Here is a 20,779-nt window from a genome sequence, read left to right as displayed (position 1 = left end):
GAACTCATGCTCCATCATCCCTGCCTCTTCAAAGCACCAAGCTGGAAAGAGGCACAGTGAATGGAGCTGGTCCTTGTTGCTCTTAGCTTTGTGTCCTTGCCTGATCCCCAAAGCTCCTGCCTGCTTTTATGCTGTTTACTCTGCTCCTTTGACCTGAAATAGCCCAGTCTCAGCCTGTGAGTCCCACCCAGTGGGAGCTACATGGAGTAAATAAACCTTTTCCTTGGATCTTTGTTTCTGCCATTACCACCTACTGGGGATCCTATGAGGGATTACTTATCTACAGCATGTCACTATTTTGAGGTCTCTCTCTCTAGGAGTCAGGGATTGAGGGGCTAGTTTGCTAGGCTAAAAACACTCAGGAGAAAGACAAGGTTGAAATATTCCTTGGCACATCCTGCAAATACCCCCTTTAAAGGCATGGAAACCACATATCCCACATAATCTACCTGGGGAATTTGTAGCCAGCTATGTTTTCAGAGGATGTGGGAGGTAGAGTTCTCATAGTATGATTTATAAATATTCCAGAAATGTCAGGCATTGGTTGGGTGACCTGGTTTATAGAATTGTAAAAGGATTGTGTTGAAGCCTAGAAGTCTTTTTTCTATAGTAAGATGTAGAAGTCTCTGACAGCTTGTATTGACAGTATCCTACAAAACAACAACAAAAAACCAACAAAGAAACAATCAACAAACAAATCAACAATAAACAGAACAAATATTATGAAAATCTCATTTAGAAAACATAATTGGAATCTAGAAAAATATAATTTAAAATTGAATTTAAATACTGTTTGTGGATGGGTAGAAAGGCTTTAGGGAATAGAATTGATTTCTCAGTTAGTTGATTACTCAAGAAAATAAAATACTTGTTTAACAAAAATTTTCACCAAGAATTGCCCTAATTAGGAAGGATGCTATAGCTATAGATCCTTAGGACTGACCTACAGAAGTAAATTGAAGTCAATCAGCATTTTTCAAATTGTGTTCCCTATTATATTGTGGCAGAGTATATTCATGTGCCATGATAAAGTTTCTGTGTTCAGTTAGGTTTGAGAAACACCATATCCTGTATTTTTCCAATTGGATATCTATATCCATTAACAGATTAAAAACAGTCATGCAACAAAGAAATCTATGTAACTTTGTTTACCCCAACCACATCCATTTCTTTGTAGATGTCTTGTCATGGAACCCCCATCAACTTTTATGTTATAAAATGCTGTAGGAGATCATGGTTGTAAAATTCACTGATATTTCTGATGGAAAGGTGTGATTTCTCTGAGCTTCTAATGTCTCTAAAAGAAGACTGAGGTGGGTATGTTGAAAAGGAATTGTCATTGTCTTTCATGTCTGGCTAAGTCCTTCATGTGGGAAAATGGACAGCCAGGCTGGGGATACCACCATTAGCTGGAAGGATTTTGTGTGCTAATGGTCATCACCATCTATTTCATCTGGGCCTCAAGTGCATGGTGGATACTGCACCCCTCAAAGTGATTTTTCTTCTTTTAACAGAAAAAGCATTTTAAAGAAAATGGTAATACAGTGACTTACTATACCTGTGGGGTTGCCACACATATTAATAGGTAACACAAGTCTATTTGTGGCCTGGGTAAAGGGAGCGTGTCAGGATGTGTTACTTTCTATAGTGAGATGAAATGATTATCCCCACCCCCCAAACAAACAGCTCCTTAGGAAAACAAACACTAGCAAGTTTATTTTATAAAACCTGTGTAGAACTTATATAAATATATTGTGACAGCAGCTGTCATACTGTATATGTCAAGAAAGTGCTTTGAAACTTTATGCAAATACATGGGCAATGTATACACTACTGTGCACCCTAAAGACTACCCCATGTGTTCTTGGTGCCAAGGAAAACACAAACGTTCTCCAACTAATGCAGAGGGAAAGTCACCACAGCCCTGTACCTTTCACAGCCTTGTTCTCTTGGCCAGTGAAACCCACTTTGACTGGCTAGCCTGAAGGTAGTGGTAGGGACAATGCTATACAAAGTTTAACCAGAATTCTTATAGATCAAGCACTGCTTGGAACCATTTAAGCAGATTTACATTCATAAATTTCATAGCAGCCTTGTTTGAGATAAAATAACCAAGACTCAGATTAAAATGAATTGCCCAAGGTCACTCATTCATTCATTCGTTAATGATCATATTAGTCTTAGTTCTGATTGGTTAACATACTTGTGATCTGAAGAAAGTACTGCATATTCACAAGTGTAGATATTGGTGGCTTTGGCCTTTAGTGTTTAGGATTATATTATACATTATACTATAATGTACAATTGAAACTGTATATTACTTTTTTGTTATAAATAGCTATCTGATAAGGTGTGCTCCTGGACTATGGATGAAACTCCAAAACAAAAGGTCTCCATCTTCCCTCCAGAAACTGTTAAGATGAAAAATACAGTTACATTTATATTATAGTCTTCATTGTGTATAATTGCACTTTACTGTGCAATGATTATTTTGTGTTTTTGTTTTAAGAAGGTATTTTGGTTAGGCTAGGACAAAGGGTATGATCTACTGAGCCTTTTAACTTGTCCAGGCTCAAGATTTTTATTTTTATTTTTTAAAGTATTTTTTAGTTGTAGATGGACACAATACCTTTATTTATTTGTTTATTTTTAAGTGGTGCTGGGGAACAAACTCAGTGCCTCATGCATGCAGGCCAAGTGTTCTACCACTGAACCATGATCCCAGCCCTAGGCTCAAGTTTTGATCCATCTTCCCCAAACCCTCCTTGGTACTCTCTTTGGAATCACAAGTGGTTCATTCTCTTGAATCAGTCCTGCTGGAAAAATGGTTCCTCTCACTACATCAGTAATAACATACGCCAAGGTGGGAAAACGGGCAACCACAAGGGGATAAGGGTTCAAAATCAATATTTCTCAGAGGGTCTAAAGGTTTTTACTTGAAAAAGCAGAAGCTTTCTTAAAACATGGAAATGAAAGGAGCAGTGTTTGCGCTAAAATTGTTCACAGCAAAATTTCTAAACGGTTCTATTCTCAAACATTCACAACTCCAAAGGCTGGTTGAACAAATCTGTGATCTGAAGAAAGTCCTGTGTGTGGTCCAGTGTTATGGGCAAAAAGATGTGAATCTTTGTGAAGAGGACATTCACTTCATGCCCTAGGTATGAAATATTAGTGTCAGAATTCTCTCAAAAACTCCAAATTTGCTGTATTATTAGATTTCTAGAAGTAAAAGTATCCAGAAATGTGAAATTCCAGGTAGTAGGTGATGAATCAGTAGCTTGAGGGAAAATAAGAATTTAAAAATATTTATGAAATCTTAATTCCTCTTGACATGAGCAGACCTGTGCCTTAAATTCAATATAGACAGGAAACAGTTCTAGATTCTAAATTAAGAAGGAAAACTGGAAACCTACATGGTTCAAAGAAATGAGCCCATGAAGTTGAGACTTCCTCCAGACCCCGGGTTGTATCCCTTACTACTTTGATCCAGAGTGACTTGACACTTTCTAAATTTTAATTTATTCATCTGTGAATTGGGAAAAAAGGTATACTGTCTCATTGAGTTTATGCAAAGATAAGATAGAAGTAAAACTTTTAACCCAGGGCCTGAAGCATAGTGAATGCTCACTATTAGCTATTGCATATGGTTAAGGTCAAATTAATTTGGAATTTTAGCATATGTCCTGACCATGAGCTAATTATGTACACTGAATTACTTGTTTATGTAAGTTCTCTGAACTTGATAACTAAACATAGTAATGATTATTGAATCCCCCTCTAATAACATTGACCAATTTAAGAAGTGACTTTTTCTGGATTTCTTGGTCAAAGGGCTGGGTGTGCAGCCATATATGTAAACTTACACTTCATCTACATGTTTTTAAAGTATCATGTCACCATCATCCTCATGTTAGTCTTGCATAGTGGCTTGGTGGATATTTCTGAATTAGTCCTGGACATTTGCCCCAAGAATATTCCTCTTCAATGTTGTATTTGAAAAGAGCCCCAGGTGTGTTCTGAAGGACTTCTCTGGTCCATTAATCACTGAAACCTTGACTATTCTTTGAGTGGATTGGACATCCTCTGATTTCTACTCAAAGGTAGAAACATTCACAACTCCAAAGGCTGGTTTCCAGTCTTCTTCCATTGCCTTCATAGGAACCATGGAGATTGTCCTTTTTAGAGTAGTCCTGGCAAGTCCTTGAACTTCTGTCCTTCTAACTATGGTCTTAAAAAATTGTCCAGAATGATTTTCCATTCTGTATAATTTTCTGAAATAAGGTACTAATTGTGTTGTTCATGTAGAACTTTCTTACCATATTTTTTAATGAAGTTAAAAATTTAACTTGTCCAGTCCTACAGTTCTCCATCTTGAAAAAGACCTTTAGAGTTGTCAAACATGTTGTCACAGTTATGAAACTATTGTCCACTCAAATCTCATGCCTGGCTATAAGAAACCTTTTTAGCCAGCAGCAGTTTTAGTGAAGCATCCACTTCCTTCTGGACTCTCCTAAGCAGTTTCTGGTCAATGTTCAAGATGATCATTCTGAATCTGGCTTAATATTATTCCAAGAGGAGCTTGATGTAATATAGCTCATTGTTTCTACAACAGGTAAAGCACTTTTTCTTCCCACCTGGCTAATGTATGAGTCCATTGTCTAAGAATCTGCCTATGCCTTGTGGATATATACTGTTTTATATTAGTACATGCTGAACTTCATTGATATCAACCATCCTTCTGTAGGAAGATGGCGTCTTCCTCAAAAGTCAGAATTCTTGATAGAGGAGCTGTCACTTTTCCTGGGCTGGGAAAGAGTTCATTTTCCGCCACCTCTGTCTGTCATTGTTTCCTTGCTCAGCATTACTACCAGTTTCCTAGGACCTTTTGTTCTTAGCCTGGCATGGCCACAACTTGCCCATCATTGATTGCATACTGTCACTAATATTCTGATGGCCTCAAGTAACAAAGTAATGAGAGGTCTCTGTTGAGGAAGCAAAGATCAATATCACTTTCCTTTTGGTTGGTTCTTCTCAGTTATAGGAATCCCAGATCTGTAGAGCTTGTACCACAAAGGCCTTAGTGACACAGTTCTTTTGAGTTTTTCTTTCTCATCCAGGACCAGAGATCCAGGCAACCATGATACTGGAAATGGCATGATTTGAGTGACAGATGTGTTCCATCTGTGATAATTTCTTTCTGAAACTAGGCTCAGTCACTAGGTGATTCTGTCATGTTTCATCTCTTCTTCCCGTAGGGTGGATTTTCTCTCAGGAAAAACCAACAAGCACCTCTCCCCTCCTTGGACTTGCCCAGACATGTCAGAACACTCTTTGGCCCAAGCTGGGACCCCCCACCACAGCTGTTTCCAACAAACTGTGTACTTCTTTTCCTTTGATCATATCTGGCCTCGTTTAGAATCATCCAGAGAGCTTGCCAAGATTGGGTCGCAGCCTGATTATCTCAAAACACAAACTTAAAATTGGTTGACAAGACCAATACCCAGAGGTGCTGCTAGTTTGAATGAATAGTGCCAGAAACTTCTAGTCTCTCTGGCCTGTATTCCTTGATGGAGGCCAGAGTGTTTATTGTAGAGCTCCGTGACATTGTACTTGCATTTTAGATTTTTGTTAGAATTTTGGGAAATTTTCACCTGATACAAAAGAGAGATTGACATAATCATACATACTAAATAGACATTTTGGTACTTTTCATTTAAAAGCCATGATGTCTGATGCAGAAAAACTCAAATGTTTGTTTAATGGGTGAATGAAAGCCAAAATGCTGTGACTAGTCAGTGGCCCTGCAAAAATTCAGATGAAGTTTAAATGTAATCTTATTTTTCAGTAGTGTATTCAGACTTACTATACTTAGGAAACCCTCAAAGTATAATTTACTCAAAATAATGAGGGGGGTCTAGATATATCTTAGTTAAGAGCAATTCATTTCAAGCAACCAATGTTTTTGTAACTTAGGAAACCTCACTGGAGCACGCACATTTTTTTGAGTTACTTTCAGCTTTAACTGGCAACCCAACAAGTAGGTGTTTGGTCAGAAACCAAATACTTTAGATGTTACTATGGTCTCTCTGTGGAGCCAGGCACTGTGGAAGACAGAACAGTAACATGACCTCTGCACTCAGGGAATGTTCCACCTTGTTTGGGGGGCAAGCTATACACCTATAAGAAACATTATTGGGATGAAATAAAACAATATGTAAAAATGCAGTAAGTACCGATGAACTATTTTAGGTGGTCAAACTTAAAGGTCAGTTGGCTGCTGATGCTTGTGTTTCTGTCTTTGCCGCCCAGTATTTCTAGACACTTTGGACCCGTCGGAGGCCTTCATGTGGCATCTTGCTTAGTGCACAGCAGCTTGCTGGGTGCTGTGGCTTAGACAGCCTGGGGAACATGAAGACATCCCTCCTCCTGCACGGTGGTGTTATTTCCTTCCTTTCAGGAGTGGCTCATAACTCATAGGAGGTGTGAGTTCTGAATGATTGTTCTTTTCATCTCCCTGGAAGCAGGCCAGACTGTAGATCGAGCGTTTGATGTGTCAGCAGCAGACTTGTAACAGCCCTGGCTACTTACACGATGATGAAAGGTTGAACTTTGATAAAAATGACAAAAAAAAGGAAAAGGGCTCTTTTTATTTTTTTCCTTTTGCTCTTTTTCTCTGTCTTTCTCCTTTTTTTTTTTTTTTTTTTTTTGCTGGGTGGCTGGGTGGCATTGAGAAACATACTACCAGGGTGGTCTGCAAGGTCTCTGGGAATCTGAAATATCAGGAGGGTGCTCTCTTGTGGATTTACTTGTTTGTTTATATTGATTGTTTTGGAGAGGGAATACCCATGCTGGCTGGCATGGCAGGGCAGACTCTCAGGGCCCTTATCAGCAAGCTCCCACCTCTGCTTAATGGGCCAGAAGGGATGTCACCTTCATCAGGGTGGATCCCTTATGTTCCAGCTGTCCCTCGGCACTTGCTTCCACACACCAAACAAACCAGGGCTGGAAAATCGATTTGGGTCCCAGGGCTTCTCTTCACCCTTTTGTTCCCAGGGTATTTATTCAGCAATCTCATCTGAGCTTGGTCCCATGGGGTGGTCTTATCTTCCTGCTTCTAAAATTGACCAAGAGGGGAGTGAATTATATGTGGAAAACCACAGCCAGTTGGAATGCACCTCAAACAGGAACTCAGTCATATCTGTGATGGAAAGCTCAGGTTGCAAGAAGGGGATACATTTCTAAATTTTCTTTTACAAAACAAAAACATAAACAAAGCCCCGTGCCATTCAGCCAAGTGACAGGGAGGAGGTATGATTGAGAGTTCAAAGGGGAAGATGAAAGGACCTTTACCTTTAAAAATGAAACTTAGTTAAATGTAATACTTAAACAACATTTAGAAAATAAGACCAATGGAATAAAAAGTAACGACATGTCTATCACCTATTTATTTTTTAATCTCATATTTATTTCATAAAATTATGGCCTTGGCTTTGCCCCAGTATGCACTAGAGGTCCAGCATTGTCTCCATAGCTGGCTTGGGAAGTTGTTGAAAGACAGCTTCTGGCTGTGGTCTCAGCAGGCGCAGGGCACGAAGTATGTGCCATACAATCCACCCGCTGAGACCAGGACAGGCATTTTCCTACAGTTTTGGCAAGAGTCTTGGAATATGATGAACATGGTCAAACTCTTTGGGAGCCATCTGTCTGATCATGCGAGAACATTGAGGTCCCTTGAGGACTCGCTGCCAGGGCCAAAGTGAGACTGGCCAAGTCCTACAGCTTAGTGGGAGCTTCAATTTAAGGGGTAAGTACTGACCAGAAGGACTGGCATAGTGCCTTCAAAGAGGCCTGTGGGTTACCAGGACAGTTTTCCTACTTTATTCAGTCTGAAAAAATTTACTCTTGACGCTGTCCATCAGCACTTAAGATTTGCCTGTGACAATAAGAAGAGAGTGTATAAAATGAGACAGTCAGATTGTCTGGCTTGAAGTTCAAGTTCTAATAGGAGGAAGGACAACTAAGGAGTGGGCTTGAATTTTTTTTTCAGGATTTGCACTGAAATTCTTGGCTATCTTCCTGTCTCGAAAACATTTCAATCATTAGCTTCTTCGGTGAGGGGGAGACTATTTTAGTGTGTTATAGTGGCATTCATCCTGAGAGAATCACACCTGGGACTACACAGAGGAATCAAATATCATTTCTTAATTGTGGTAGGCAGACTAATACACCCCCTTAATCCCAAGATGTCCATGTCCTAATCCTTATGACCTGTGAATGTGACTTTCCACAGTGAAAGCTATTCTGTAGCCAGGCATGGTGGTGTACACTGTAATCTCAGTGGCTCAGGAGACTGAGGCAGGAGGATGGTGGGTTCAAAGCCAGCCTTAGCCATTTAGCGAGGCTGTAACCAACTTAGTGAGACCCCATCTCAAAATGAAAATAAAAAAGGGCTGGAGGTGTGGCTCAGTGGATAAGTGCCTTTGGGTTCAATCCCTGGTACCAAAAATAAATAAATAAATAAATAAACATTCTGCAGATGTGAGGAAGTTAAGGATTTATCATGCAGATATCATCCTGGATAATATGAGTTAACCTTCTTTCAAGAGTCCTCATCAAAGGGAGTTAAGAGCGTCAGTCAGAGAAGGAGATGAAGTGACATCAGGTGGGCCAGAGCCAAGGGAGATTTGAAGATGCTACACCAATGGCTTTGGATAGGGATGAAGGGGCCATGAGCCAAGTAAGCAAGACTACTTCTAGAATCTGCAAAAGGCAGGGAAATGTATTCTCCCCCACAGCCTCCATGAGGAACATAGTTCTGCCCACAACTTGATTTTTGCTCAGTGAAGTGAAATTCAGACTTCTGATCTCTAGAACTGTAAGCTGATAAATGCATGCTGTTTTAAACAGTAGTTTACTAAGTTTTCATGGTAATTTTTTTTAGAGCAGCAACAGGAAACTAAAACAGTATAAACAACGCTACAATTAGACTTAGAAACAGGGGTTGATGGGAAAAGTCAAAGGAATTTGTTTCAGGCTTTGATTCTTGAGATGGAGCACTGGCTCATGGTCTCTGACTAGGTAATGAAGTGTACAAAAGAGTTTTTGTTTTTGTCGGTCCAGTGGGTCCCTCTCAGCGGTTGTTGTTTGTTTGAGATTTTTATGGGACAAAATGGGCATGCTGGTGGAGCTTTGCTGACATGTTTGGCTATCTGTGTGTAAAATTACAGTTGAGTTTTATTTTATCACTTGGAAACAGAAACCCATATGTAGCCATAACATGCAGGTTCTCAGGGCAGAAAGCTTCCAGGATCTGCACAGATTATAAAGCCTGTGGTGGTCTCAATGCACAATTCTACTACTCTGCGTTATTCACAGCTCCAATTCACCCTGCTTCTCCCTGACCTCCTACCTTCCTAAGCCCCAAGAAAAGACGCCTGCAGCCACCAGTGAGGTGGACTGGGCCTGGTTCTTCCCTCAGTGGGAAGTGCTCCCCATGGAAAATGGGCTTCATTCTTCAAAACACATGTCTCAAGAACATGTTGGGAGCTATGCTGTGTGCTGACTGCTGGGGGAACTAACATTATACACAAACCTCAGTCCTGCTTCCTGGGAGCTCCTGCTAATGAGACATTTTGCAAAGTAGAATGCCTTGGACAGCATCCTCAAGGACATTTGAAAGACGTTAGAAATGCATGCTCCTGGGCTGGGGATGTGGCTCAAGCGGTAGCGTGCTCGCCTGGCATGCGTGCGGCCTGGGTTCGATCCTCAGTACCACATACAAACAAAGATGTTGTGTCCACCGAAAACTAAATATATATATATATATATATATATATATATATATATATATATATATATATATTCTCTCTCTTTTTAAAAAAAAAAGAAAGAAATGCATGCTCCTGGTTGATGGTTTGAGGAAACACTAGTCTAGTACTCTTCTCACCTAGGAGTGAAATCAAATCCCCAGGATACATGTGGCAATGTCTGAAGGCATGTTTGGTTGTTACAACCAGGGCATGAAGGATGCTACTGGTACATAGCAGGTAGGGATCAGGGATGCTGCTATACATCTTGCAGTGCATAGGACAGTCCCCTCAGCAAGAAATGAGCAGATCCCAAATGTCAGTAATTTGAAATTTGAGAAATACTGATCTAATGGGTAAATCTGATACCTACACATAAATTCTTACACCACAGTGGTATATGCATTCACAAATATATCCCACTGTCATTGCATGTTGTTATGTATATCATAAATATATTTTGGTCAACCATGGTGGTCTGCATGTATTGCCTAGTGATATTGGAGCCATCTTAGTTTATCTAAGTACACTCAGTGATGTTCAAACAACAAGGATGTTGCTGAATAATTTATTTCTCACAATGTGTCCTCCTTGTTAAGCAGTACTTGGCTGTGTACGTGTGTAGCACTTATTTGTTCCTCTTTTTTCTCATCTTTTTATATATTATATATAGAGAGTTGATATATATATATATATATATATATATATATATATATATATATGTTTATATATAATATATATACACAAAAAATATATGTGTGTGTATTCACAAACAGGTATATGTGCATATGTATCCTTTTCCAAGAACTCCATGAGTTATTCTGACCCTGGCTAGATTGGGAATCCTGATGGCAACGAGGAGCCATTACAGGTTTTCAGGCATGAACATGGTACATCCTTATTTGTGGATTCAAAAGCAAAGTCTTTCAATTGAATTGCAGAAGAGATAAAGGGCCTTGTTGGTGGGTTATCAGTTAGGTATGGGGATGGACGATAATCACCTTTAATGGCTCCCAGAGAGAAGCCTCCAACTTTCAGATTTCTACATTAGGAATATCTTATTTCAGAGGGAAGAACAGAAAAGAAGGGGGGTGGGAGGGAAAATGAGACAAGTAAAAAGCCCTAGGGGCAAATAAAGTGAATGCATGATTTGGATTTTTATCAAATAATCAGTAAGTAACACAATGTAGATACTACATTGTATCTAAACATTTGCATCTAAGAAGCAGATATAATGCTGTAACCAGAATCTATGGGAAGATATAATAAATGGCTCAAAGGGGAAGAAGTTCTGACCATCAAGTTGATAATACTTCATATTATTATCACCTAAGAAACTGTGCAGCCATTGGGAGGCCATAACTGATGGAAAGGACTCCACTTTGATGTTAGGACTGAATCTGCATTTTGACCCTGCCACTTAATTTTTGGGAGGCATGTTTTCTGAGCAAGTTTCCTAAGGTTTAGTGCCTCAGCTTCTACTCTAGGGGTGAGGATAGGCAGCACACAGGGTCTTTGGGAGACTTGTTAAAATGACAAAAGTATCTAGGGCCTCCAACAACCTGGGCTTGACATCCACTTCCTGTTCCTAGGGAGTCTTCTGTCCCCTTGGCCACTCTACTTCTGCTCCCTCAGATCAGCAGCTCAATGGCCTCCTTCACTTCCCACTTTGATTGGCAGGTTTTTTTTTGTTTTGTTTTGTTTTCTGTTCTGTGCTGGTCAAGAATGGGAAAATCCAAGTAACAAGACTGGAAATAAGTGTCATGCTCTGAAAGTTTAGTGAAATAAAGTTCTAGGCCAAAAAGAAGAATGGCTAAGGATATCTACTTCTTTTTGTGACTCTCTTTGGACCCAATTTTTAATTCGGAGTGGTTGCTCTGCTCGCAAGTCAGCTTTGAACCTCTGATTGTGGTAATATAAGAATAAGGGGCCACTCAGGAATCCTTCCCACTTGAGATGTATTTCTTTCCTACATAGCCCCTCCAGGCTCTCTCTCCCTTCTTTCTACCATCTTCTCAGAATAAACGAAGAACTCTATTCTTTTAAAACAACTGGGCATAAGAAAACATCTCTCTAGAATGTGGTAGCCTGTAGCATTGTTTAGCAATGAATCAGCTCCACCACATTCTAGAGAGTTTTTTGGTAAGTGTTCAGCAACTCTGCTCCCAGCCTCCTGTTAGGAGCCAGGCTGTGCATCCTGATCAAGGGATCAGTGCCATGTCTCATGCTACAGGACAGTTTCCAGCCCTCATTCTCAGCGGGTCCTCAGGGGTTGGAGAAGCATTCCACATGCACATGGCTGTGGTTTTAGCATCTTGCACTCATCACACTATTTAGGAAGACAGATTTTTATTATGCAGCAAAATTGCTGCTCTAGGGTAAACTTTGACACAAAGCAATTGTATACTTGACTGAATCAGCTAAAACAAAATAAGAGCACAGAAAATACGCCGGAGATAGATTTCAGACTTTTGTTTTAAAAACAGCTACTGTCAAGAGAAGTACTTGGATGTGCAATTATAATAAATGACCTTCGCTCGAGAACAAACTTGCCTTTCTAAGGAAAAGCAAAATAGTGAAAATCAGAACACTCAAATATTATGAAAGTTTCTAGCACATTCTTTTACTTGACAACCAGATAAGAATAGAGTAGTTTGTCTCTATGTATTTTAACCATCATGCAATGTTTGAACATTTAATAAAATGTTAGATTTTTAATTATGTTGGTCGGACTTGTACCAGTTTTACATTTTGAAGTTGAATGTTGCTTTGGGCATCTCAGCATCCACAACATTTAGTAGTACTTGAAATGTGCACAATGCAAGGTGAGACTGTGCAAACCCTAAGGAGATATAAAGATAAATCTGGGATGCAGACTCTCCAGAGCCATGTCCTTAGCATTCTATAAAGAGGTCTGGAAGACACCAGATTCTGGAGCTCATTGTGTGTGATAGCTCCACTTTTGATTCACTAAGTTTTTATTGAGGTGTTCTTTAAACTTTCACTCTCCTGAAGGATATGAGGCAGATAGGACTGGTTCTTGCCTTCAAGACAGTGTAGCTGGGAGGTAAAACTAATTTCATCTTGTAGGATTAAGCATTTATGTGTGTACCGAAAATTATGTTATGTGTCCAATATACAGGGGCATAGAGGAGAAGGGAGGTGATACGGAAAAGCGATGGAGGTTCCAGGAAAATGAAGGTCTCAGGAAAACTTCACAGGTGGAATGATTCTTGATATTGACTTTGAATGAAGCAGAATTTTTATAGGGGTCAGTGATGGAGGTCAGAGGGGAAAAAGGTGTGTATAAAGAAGATGGAAGGTGGGATGTGTTGGAGGGCAATAAGAAATAAGATAACTCTGGAACCTTCACTTTATGTTGGAGTTGTGATGGAGGCAGATTGGAGAGATTATTGGGTGTCTTGACAAACTACACTTATGATGTAATAAAGGTCCATTGTGCAGTACCAAAAAACAATTTATTTCTTGCTTATTTCAGTTCATTACAGGGATCTTGAGGGTAGATATCGATAGGGTGACCCAGGGAACTAGGCCTTTTCTTTATTCCATTCAGTAGGTCAACTCTTAAGAGAATAAATGAGAGCATGGAGGATTGTGTGTGAAGAATTTCTATTGGGTAGGCTTGTGGGTGTGTTATATTAGTACCCTCTACCTCCCATTGATCAGAACTCAGTCATAGGGTCACACTTACCTGCAAGGGAGTGTGGGAAATGTAGTATAGCTCTGTGAGAGAAAAAGGAAGTAGATTTTGGTGTGCATACACCAACTATTACACCCCCCTACATTGACTTTTAGCCTGAGCAGGTTGAACCTTATCCTGAAGGCAGTTGTGAGTCTGAAGCTAAGCAGGAATAGGGGGTGTACTCACTGGTAATGGAAGCTCCTTTAAGGTGAGTGATTTCTGTGTATTATATTCATTGCTATATCCCCAACATATTATGATGGCCCCAAAGAAATATTTGACAAGATAATGGAATGGTGGAAAGATATTGGAAAGGAGTCCTGGACATATGGAACATTCCAGGAGGGATTACTGGAAGAGAGTGGAGTCAGACAAGCCAATCAGAGAGCTCTTGTGACAATCTCACAGAGCCTGAGTTAGTGTGGTTACAGTAGGAATTTGTTCATTTTTAGAACCAAAAATGTTTACTCCTGTTATTTTAACCCTCTTGGTTCACAGCATAGCCACAGACTGTCCTTTAACCAGAGTCCCTGCTGAGTTGAAATCATAGAGGCAGGTTGTAAGCTGTGACTGTGTTCCTAGGAAGGGCTTGCACTTTCTTTGGAGGCATTAATTGGAATGCTGCCTCGGGACTTGGGCTGTGCCACAATACTGCAACCCAAACAAAATAAAACTTGACTAAACCAGCAAACCCATATTGGAGTTCAAGTTACTTTAACGACTCTTGGGAAACACAAACTGCAGTTGTATTATGTATGCAAAATTTGCTCTTTGACCTCATGGTAAGGAGAATTACTGGAGTACACATGTTCTTTTGCCAGCTTTCCAAAGTGTTGGATAAGTTAACTCTTTTGCAATTATGCAATGTTTTTCAAATTTTAATTTTAATATATGCTTGAAAAATAGATGCTGATCCAACAAGAACAGAATACATGGGTGAAAAGAAAGTGTTCTCTGTACACCTAAGAGAAACCAGCACACAGGCAAGCTTGTGTTGCTGGAAGCTTCAGGATTTAGGAAGTTGCTTGCAGATGAATTTCTTTGAAATTAAAAGTGAAGGGCAGCGCCATCCTGTCCTCCCTCTGGATATGACTTTTGTGTTTTATGTATAAGCTTGAGCCCATCTCAGGGGCTTGCCAGATTCAGGTCACCCACCTCTGAAGTCTGATGACAGGCCCTTAACTTTAGGATCATGTAGGGTTGAGTGAGAAATCTCAGAATAGCTTGGGATTTGGGGGAGACTTTTCATGACTTCTTGCTGATCGGGAAATAATGTAAAAACAACAGATGAGCTTTTTGTGGTATATTCACATGTTCTCTATTGGTTTGGGGAAGAATCCAACATTAAAGAGGTTTCAAAATAACACATATTTAAAAAGACATATAACATGCCCTCTCTTTTTTATTCCTCACCACCAAAAAATAAACTAGTAATTAAAATAGCAAAAGCGGAAATAGAGGTGACAGCAGTTTGCCAGGATGAAAATGAATAGGATCCCCAAGGCCAAAGCTAATGCCTGCTACTCATGCAGAAGTGGTGAGGAAATGTCTAACGTTGGGTCGTTCCCTTGATGGACCTAAGGCTCTTTGAGCCTCAAGTTCTTCTTTTCCTGAGGTCCCCTGAGATATAAATTATCCACTCATGACAATGGACACCTGAAAGTCCACTAGTTTGATTTCTAGCTCAAATCCTGGACAAGCCAATCCACTGAAATTCTTGTAATTTGTTTACCGAATTTTCATATTTTCTTTAAAAAAGAAAACTTATAAATGAAGTTCATAGTAATTCATATTGCAAGGAATAGGTATCAGTCAGCCTTGCAGGTTTGTTATATATAAATTAACTGGAAGGCATTTTTTTTTCTCTGCCCCAGCTTTCTGAATAAGCAGTTAAAATTTGCTGAGGCTGGAAAAGCGTGTTCTCCTCTAAAGGACAAGAAGGGCATAAGGATGCATCTTGCATTCCAGAGAGAGAAGAGATACTTCTGGGCAGAGAAAGCAGGGAAGCCAAGGACAAGGAAGGGCTGTCAGAAGTAAAGGGTCTGAGAAACAGAAAGGGTCAACAATGAGAATGAGAAAGTAGGAAAAATATTCAAAGGTTTGAAAAGTTCTTCCATGGGCCTCTAAGGCTCTTTCCATTTGTCCAATATTAATCGTCATAACCTTACCACCAGTTAATGGAAACAGATTTGATTAGCTGGAATCCAGGGAGATGGTTCTACTAAACAATGTTCAGAGCCATCAATTTTCAGCAGATTGGCCACATCTTCTAGTTGGACCCTCAGTGAGCCATCCCGGTGACACCTTCAAGCTGTGGCAGACAGTGAGGTCTTCCTGCAGGAAGATGTCTGCAGGAACTGCAGAAAGTTGGGAGTCAGAAAGAGGAGGAAAAGGCTCAATAAATACAGAGGGTTCCTTTGCTTGCAGGGGAATGAGTGGTAAGAAGGGTACTGACATTTAGGGTGGCCCACTCATCTTGGTTTGCATGAAATTTTCCTGGTTTTAAGACTGAAAGTCTCCAATTCTAGGCAAACTGAGATGGTTTGTTTGTTAGACCCACCAGAAGCTGGTCTTGAGAAGGGAAAAAATGAAGAAAGGTGGTAGTGGGCGGGTCTGGGGGAGGTGATGCCATTTGGAATCATCTCTTGGGAGGCAGTCTTTTTGCATCTATACTTCATAAAGCCTATGGAGAAGATAAAAGGATGCTTGGGAGGAATTACATGGACCTGAGCAGTCACCCCAGGTACCCAATAATAGGGAAGGGCCTTAGGCTTGCTCCAGATATCTTGGTTGTACAATCTATATGCACTGACTTTTCTAAATGTGCTTTTTTTTCTCTTTCTCTTTTCTTAGGGAGGCAGGACACAGTGCGTGAGAGAAGTCTGTCCCATTCTCTCTTGTCCCCAGCACCTTAGTCACACACCCCCAGGACAGTGCTGCCCCAAATGTTTGGGTGAGTGACTATTTTCAGGTCAAAAAACAATGCAATTTTTTTCCAGAGTTTCGACTGAGTATTGATACAGATTGTTATTTGGGGTTATTGGGGTTCTGAAGTCGTCTTGTTCATGGTTTGTTAGAGTCAACGGCTCCTTCTAATCTCCTGAGTAGAAGGCGTAAACAGGGGTTGGCTCTCATCTGAGGCTGCCAAAGAGGCTGCTCTTATCTTTCCTTATATCTGGAACCCAGTACACCAGACCACCTGGGACATTGTCCCATGTGGTGAGAACGGTACTGAAGAAGCTCTCTTTAATTGGGCCTTATGATTATTGGTAGGAACATACTTTAAGAGCATTTGAAGTAAATGTATGGAAGAATGTAGACTGGTGTTGTCTGCAGAAGCCAAAGCTCAGGGGAGGATAGCGTGCCAGAAAATGAGAGATTTGGAAGAGAAAAATGAATAATAGTCAAAAAGGAGAAAGTTCAAGCACTTTCTTATTGAACACTTGGTGTGTACCAACCTAGGCAACATACGAGGGACATTTTAGTGTGCTTTTCCCTCATTTAATCTTTCCAAGAAGCTGTGAAATATAGTTTCTAAAAATAGAACTCCTGTGTGTCATGTGGGAGCTATTATCAATTTTATTGTACAGAGAAGGAAGTATTCCTTTAGAATCTCTAGGGATCCTTGGGGCGGCTAACTCTGTCCCTAATCACCTCTGAGTTTGTGTTCATGTTCCTGATGTTCCTCTTGATCTCGCTTCCATTTTCTTTTTTATAATTTTTTATACCATTTTTTTCTTTCAGAGACCCCCCTGTCCCCAGTTTTTTCACATCTTATGATGCCATTGAATTGAAGATTGTTTAACATATTTTGTTGAGGTTTGAATCCAAAAAGGGTGACTATTCAAAGAATAATCCATAAAGAATCATGAGAACACCATGAAATGAAATATTAAGTCCCCCTGTTCTAAAAAGGTCTTAATTATTTTGATTTTGGGAAAATTTCACTGATTATCTTTTCTATTTGGGCCCCAGTCTCTTGTTAGTTACCATTCACATCCTCTCCTTGAGTCTTCTTTCTTTCATAATTTGCTTTCTCCAACTCCAAAGCCTCCTGATGATTTCTTTCTATCATTCACAGATTACTAGAGCCATACCCCAAAGTCGATTCTCTTTTTATAATCAAATTGGCAAATGGAGGTATTTTATTAAACTAAGATAGTTTTCTCCTTTTGAGGGATTCCACTGTAATTTTATCTAACAACACTTACTTGTCTGATACTTGCACAAACACTTTTGGAGTAAATATGAAATAATTAGAAGAACAAAAAGAGCTGTTTAGACAGAAAAGGCATTTCCATATGCATGTGTGCTTTCTGGGTTGCCAATGTGTATTTGTGCTCCTGGAGTTAAATTAGCTAGTTCAGTGTGATAGAAGTCACCTGGCTGAGGGTCATGGCAGAAGTACTGTTCGAGCTAAGCAGAAAAGCCATCACAAAGGAAGTGGTGTTTGGACCAGGCAGGCCTCAAAGATAAGTAGGCTTGATTAAGGCTTTGAAGCTGATTCTCTGGGCATGCTAAGTCAACTTAGAAGTTTCCCACATGAGCCATGGCTGTTGTATTGAATGCAGATTTTTCTGATCATTTGTGGTTTTAAGATGGACTACAAAAGGAACAGTGAGTTTTGGGAAACTTGGAAAATCACAATTCCCTCAAATGAGAGCTTTTTTGGTTAGGCTAAACCACAGTGGAATGATGTGGCAATGGCTTAAATCAGGCTGTCCAAGGAGACACAGAACCACTCCCTGGAATGTTTTATCTTAAGTTGGGCCGTGATGAATTTGGGATTAAGGTAAGATTTCGTGTTCTTTGATGGTGAACTGAAACATATACACACAACAAAAGACAGAAGGAAAAAAGTAAACATGAGGATGCTTTGTAAATGTTGAAATCTTCGTCTAATTATTTGACTGGTTGGGTATTGATTTGCTCTTATATTTTCCCCTGACCAGGATTTCTGCACATGATATATCTCTACCTCTTGCATTACAACATTCTTTTCCTTGATTTTCTCAGTTTTAATGAGTGGTCTTGTCGGAGATCAGCATATACAGAGTAGCACCTAGTGTTCATCTCAGGGTGACCCAACCCATATATTTGAATTAGATCACCATTAATAATAATAATTGTTAACACTGCCATTTATTGAGTATATTAATGAGTGCCAGGCACTGTGCTAAGAGCTTTATATTCATAGTTAGAGGTTAAATTTATATTTTAGTGAGGAATAATTTAAGCCATTGGTTTTGTTTGTTCAGGAGGATGAAAACATTGAAGAATCTGTTTGTGTAATCAGTTGACAGATTGACCCATCAATAGATCCATTCACTCATTCATCCAGCCATCTGTCCACCTGTTCAACAATATTGAGCACAGTAGATAGTGCAACCAGCAGTCTGTGGGAAAAGAGGAAGGGCCATTTGTTCTAAGAGATAGTGGACCTCTGGGGAGGGAACATGGACCTCATCCATGAAAAAGATGCATTTTGATTGGTAGAGATGAAAGCTTCTTCACAAAGCATTGTATCTAGTCTTTTGCCTTTTGCTAAAGAGGATTTGAGGTTACTTACAAAATACCTGAAGCACACATAGAGAAAAGATAGGCAAAAGACAAGTCTCGTGATTAAAATTTTAAAAATTCTTCAACTGAAGCAGATCTATTTTTACTTCTTAATGGACAGAAATATATCTGGTGGATAGTTTAAAAAGAGAATAATGCTTACATTTGTGAAAAATAATTTTACCATCCTTTGTGCACTAAACACAAATATAAAACTTTCCAGGGATATTTTTTATAATTTCCTAAAATTAAGGTGTGTTTTGACAGAAGAAATTATAATGGGATGGGCCAAATCCATCCATACATAGCTTTCTGACTTTTTTTGGGGGGCTAACTCTGGAAGAGTTCTCTGGAGGAATATTTAAGGAAAAGTAGAATTTTGTATTTTGAAGGCAACCCTCTCATTTAATGTAGAAGTTCTCAGGAAGTTCAAGGGACTCGTGACTTCTGTGTGCACATAAGTATGCCTGTGTTAATTGGAATATTGGCAATGCAATGATTATACTAAATTTTGTCTAACTGTGAAAGAGTTTTCATTGTATACTTTAGTATGAGCACTGCAGATGGAAGTGGTAATATGACACAGTGGTGTTGTTGATGCCATTTTATTAGGTGATATTAGTGAGGACAGGAGAAATTACACTCAAGGTCATAAGGGAGTCCATATGTGGGGACCTGAATTATAATGCACTAGTCATCTTTTGAAGGCTAACACATTTACTTCTCATAGTGAGAACCAAACTAATTATTTAGCTGTTCTGCATTATACTTTAGCATCTTGGCCTTTGGGTTGACTCTCATAAGAAGCTGGCTTTTTTTTTTTTAAATTTTAAACTCCCACTAATGGTATTTTCAACAAAACTGATCCTGAGAATAGTACTTAGTATGTATTTATGTATGCATTTTCAGCATTTTATTGGACTTGCTGATAGAGATTGCTACTAATCTATTTTTTTAATAAAGAGGAAAGAGGACTGTGAATTTAAATTTGATGAGTGAATGTGAATTGTTGGTTTCTTAGTCTTAAAGTAACATTTTAGCGATCATCTTGATGTGCTTTAGGGAATAGATACTCAAATGTTGAAAGAAAGGAGGAATTGGATTTTACTCCTTATTTAGGATTGCTTTTTGGGTCCTTTTCATTGTCAGTCCAATCTTCATATCAGGGAGAAACCGAAATAATTCTGCAGAGGCACTATGCCCGTGAAGGTTGGGATACTTGGCCTGTGGAGGTTGAGTCCTGCCTCTGTGCACCTTTTGATTAAGATTTGCCTTTTATGCCTTTGTGTCCTTTCTTTTTTTTTTTTTTTTTTTTTTTTTAAAGAGAGAGTGAGAGAGGAGAGAGAGAGAGAGAGAGAGAGAGAGAGAGAGAGAGAGAGAGAATTTTTTAATATTTATTTTTTAGTTCTCAGCTGACACAACATCTTTGTTGGTATGTGGTGCTGAGGATCGAACCCGGGCCGCACGCATGCCAGGCGAGCGCGCTACCGCTTGAGCCACATCCCCAGCCCTTTGTGTCCTTTCTTAACTGAGAGTCTGTGATAATCTGTTCAGACTGCTACAGTAACCTTCCACCAGCTGGGTAGCTTTCAAGCAGCAGAAATATTTTTACCACAGTTCTGCAGGCTGGGAAGTCCAAGATCAAGGAGCCCACAGATTGTGTGTCTGGTAAGGGCCCAATTTTTGGCTCATAATTGATGCCTTTTGGTAT

At 39.6% G+C, this 20,779-nt stretch overlaps 1 protein-coding gene across 5 annotated transcripts in view; it reads left to right on the top strand.

Annotated features, from left to right (window-relative positions):
• Positions 1 to 20,779, top strand: part of BMPER (BMP binding endothelial regulator) — a 251,580-nt gene that overhangs the window by 122,451 nt on the left and 108,350 nt on the right. For all 5 annotated transcript variants that reach the window (XM_081284713.1, XM_081284712.1, XM_081284711.1 and 2 more), the window contains one exon: positions 16,363 to 16,462. In XM_081284713.1, the coding sequence (XP_081140839.1) occupies positions 16,363 to 16,462 (100 nt within the window). The remainder of the gene's footprint in view (positions 1 to 16,362; positions 16,463 to 20,779) is intronic.

The sequence above is a fragment of the Spermophilus citellus genome (genome assembly GCF_964194105.1).
Source record: "Spermophilus citellus genome assembly, chromosome: 3".
In the NCBI taxonomy this organism is placed as follows: Eukaryota; Metazoa; Chordata; class Mammalia; order Rodentia; family Sciuridae; genus Spermophilus; species Spermophilus citellus.
Note: the sequence above shows the minus strand (reverse complement) of the source record. Positions and strands in the feature narration are given on the sequence as shown.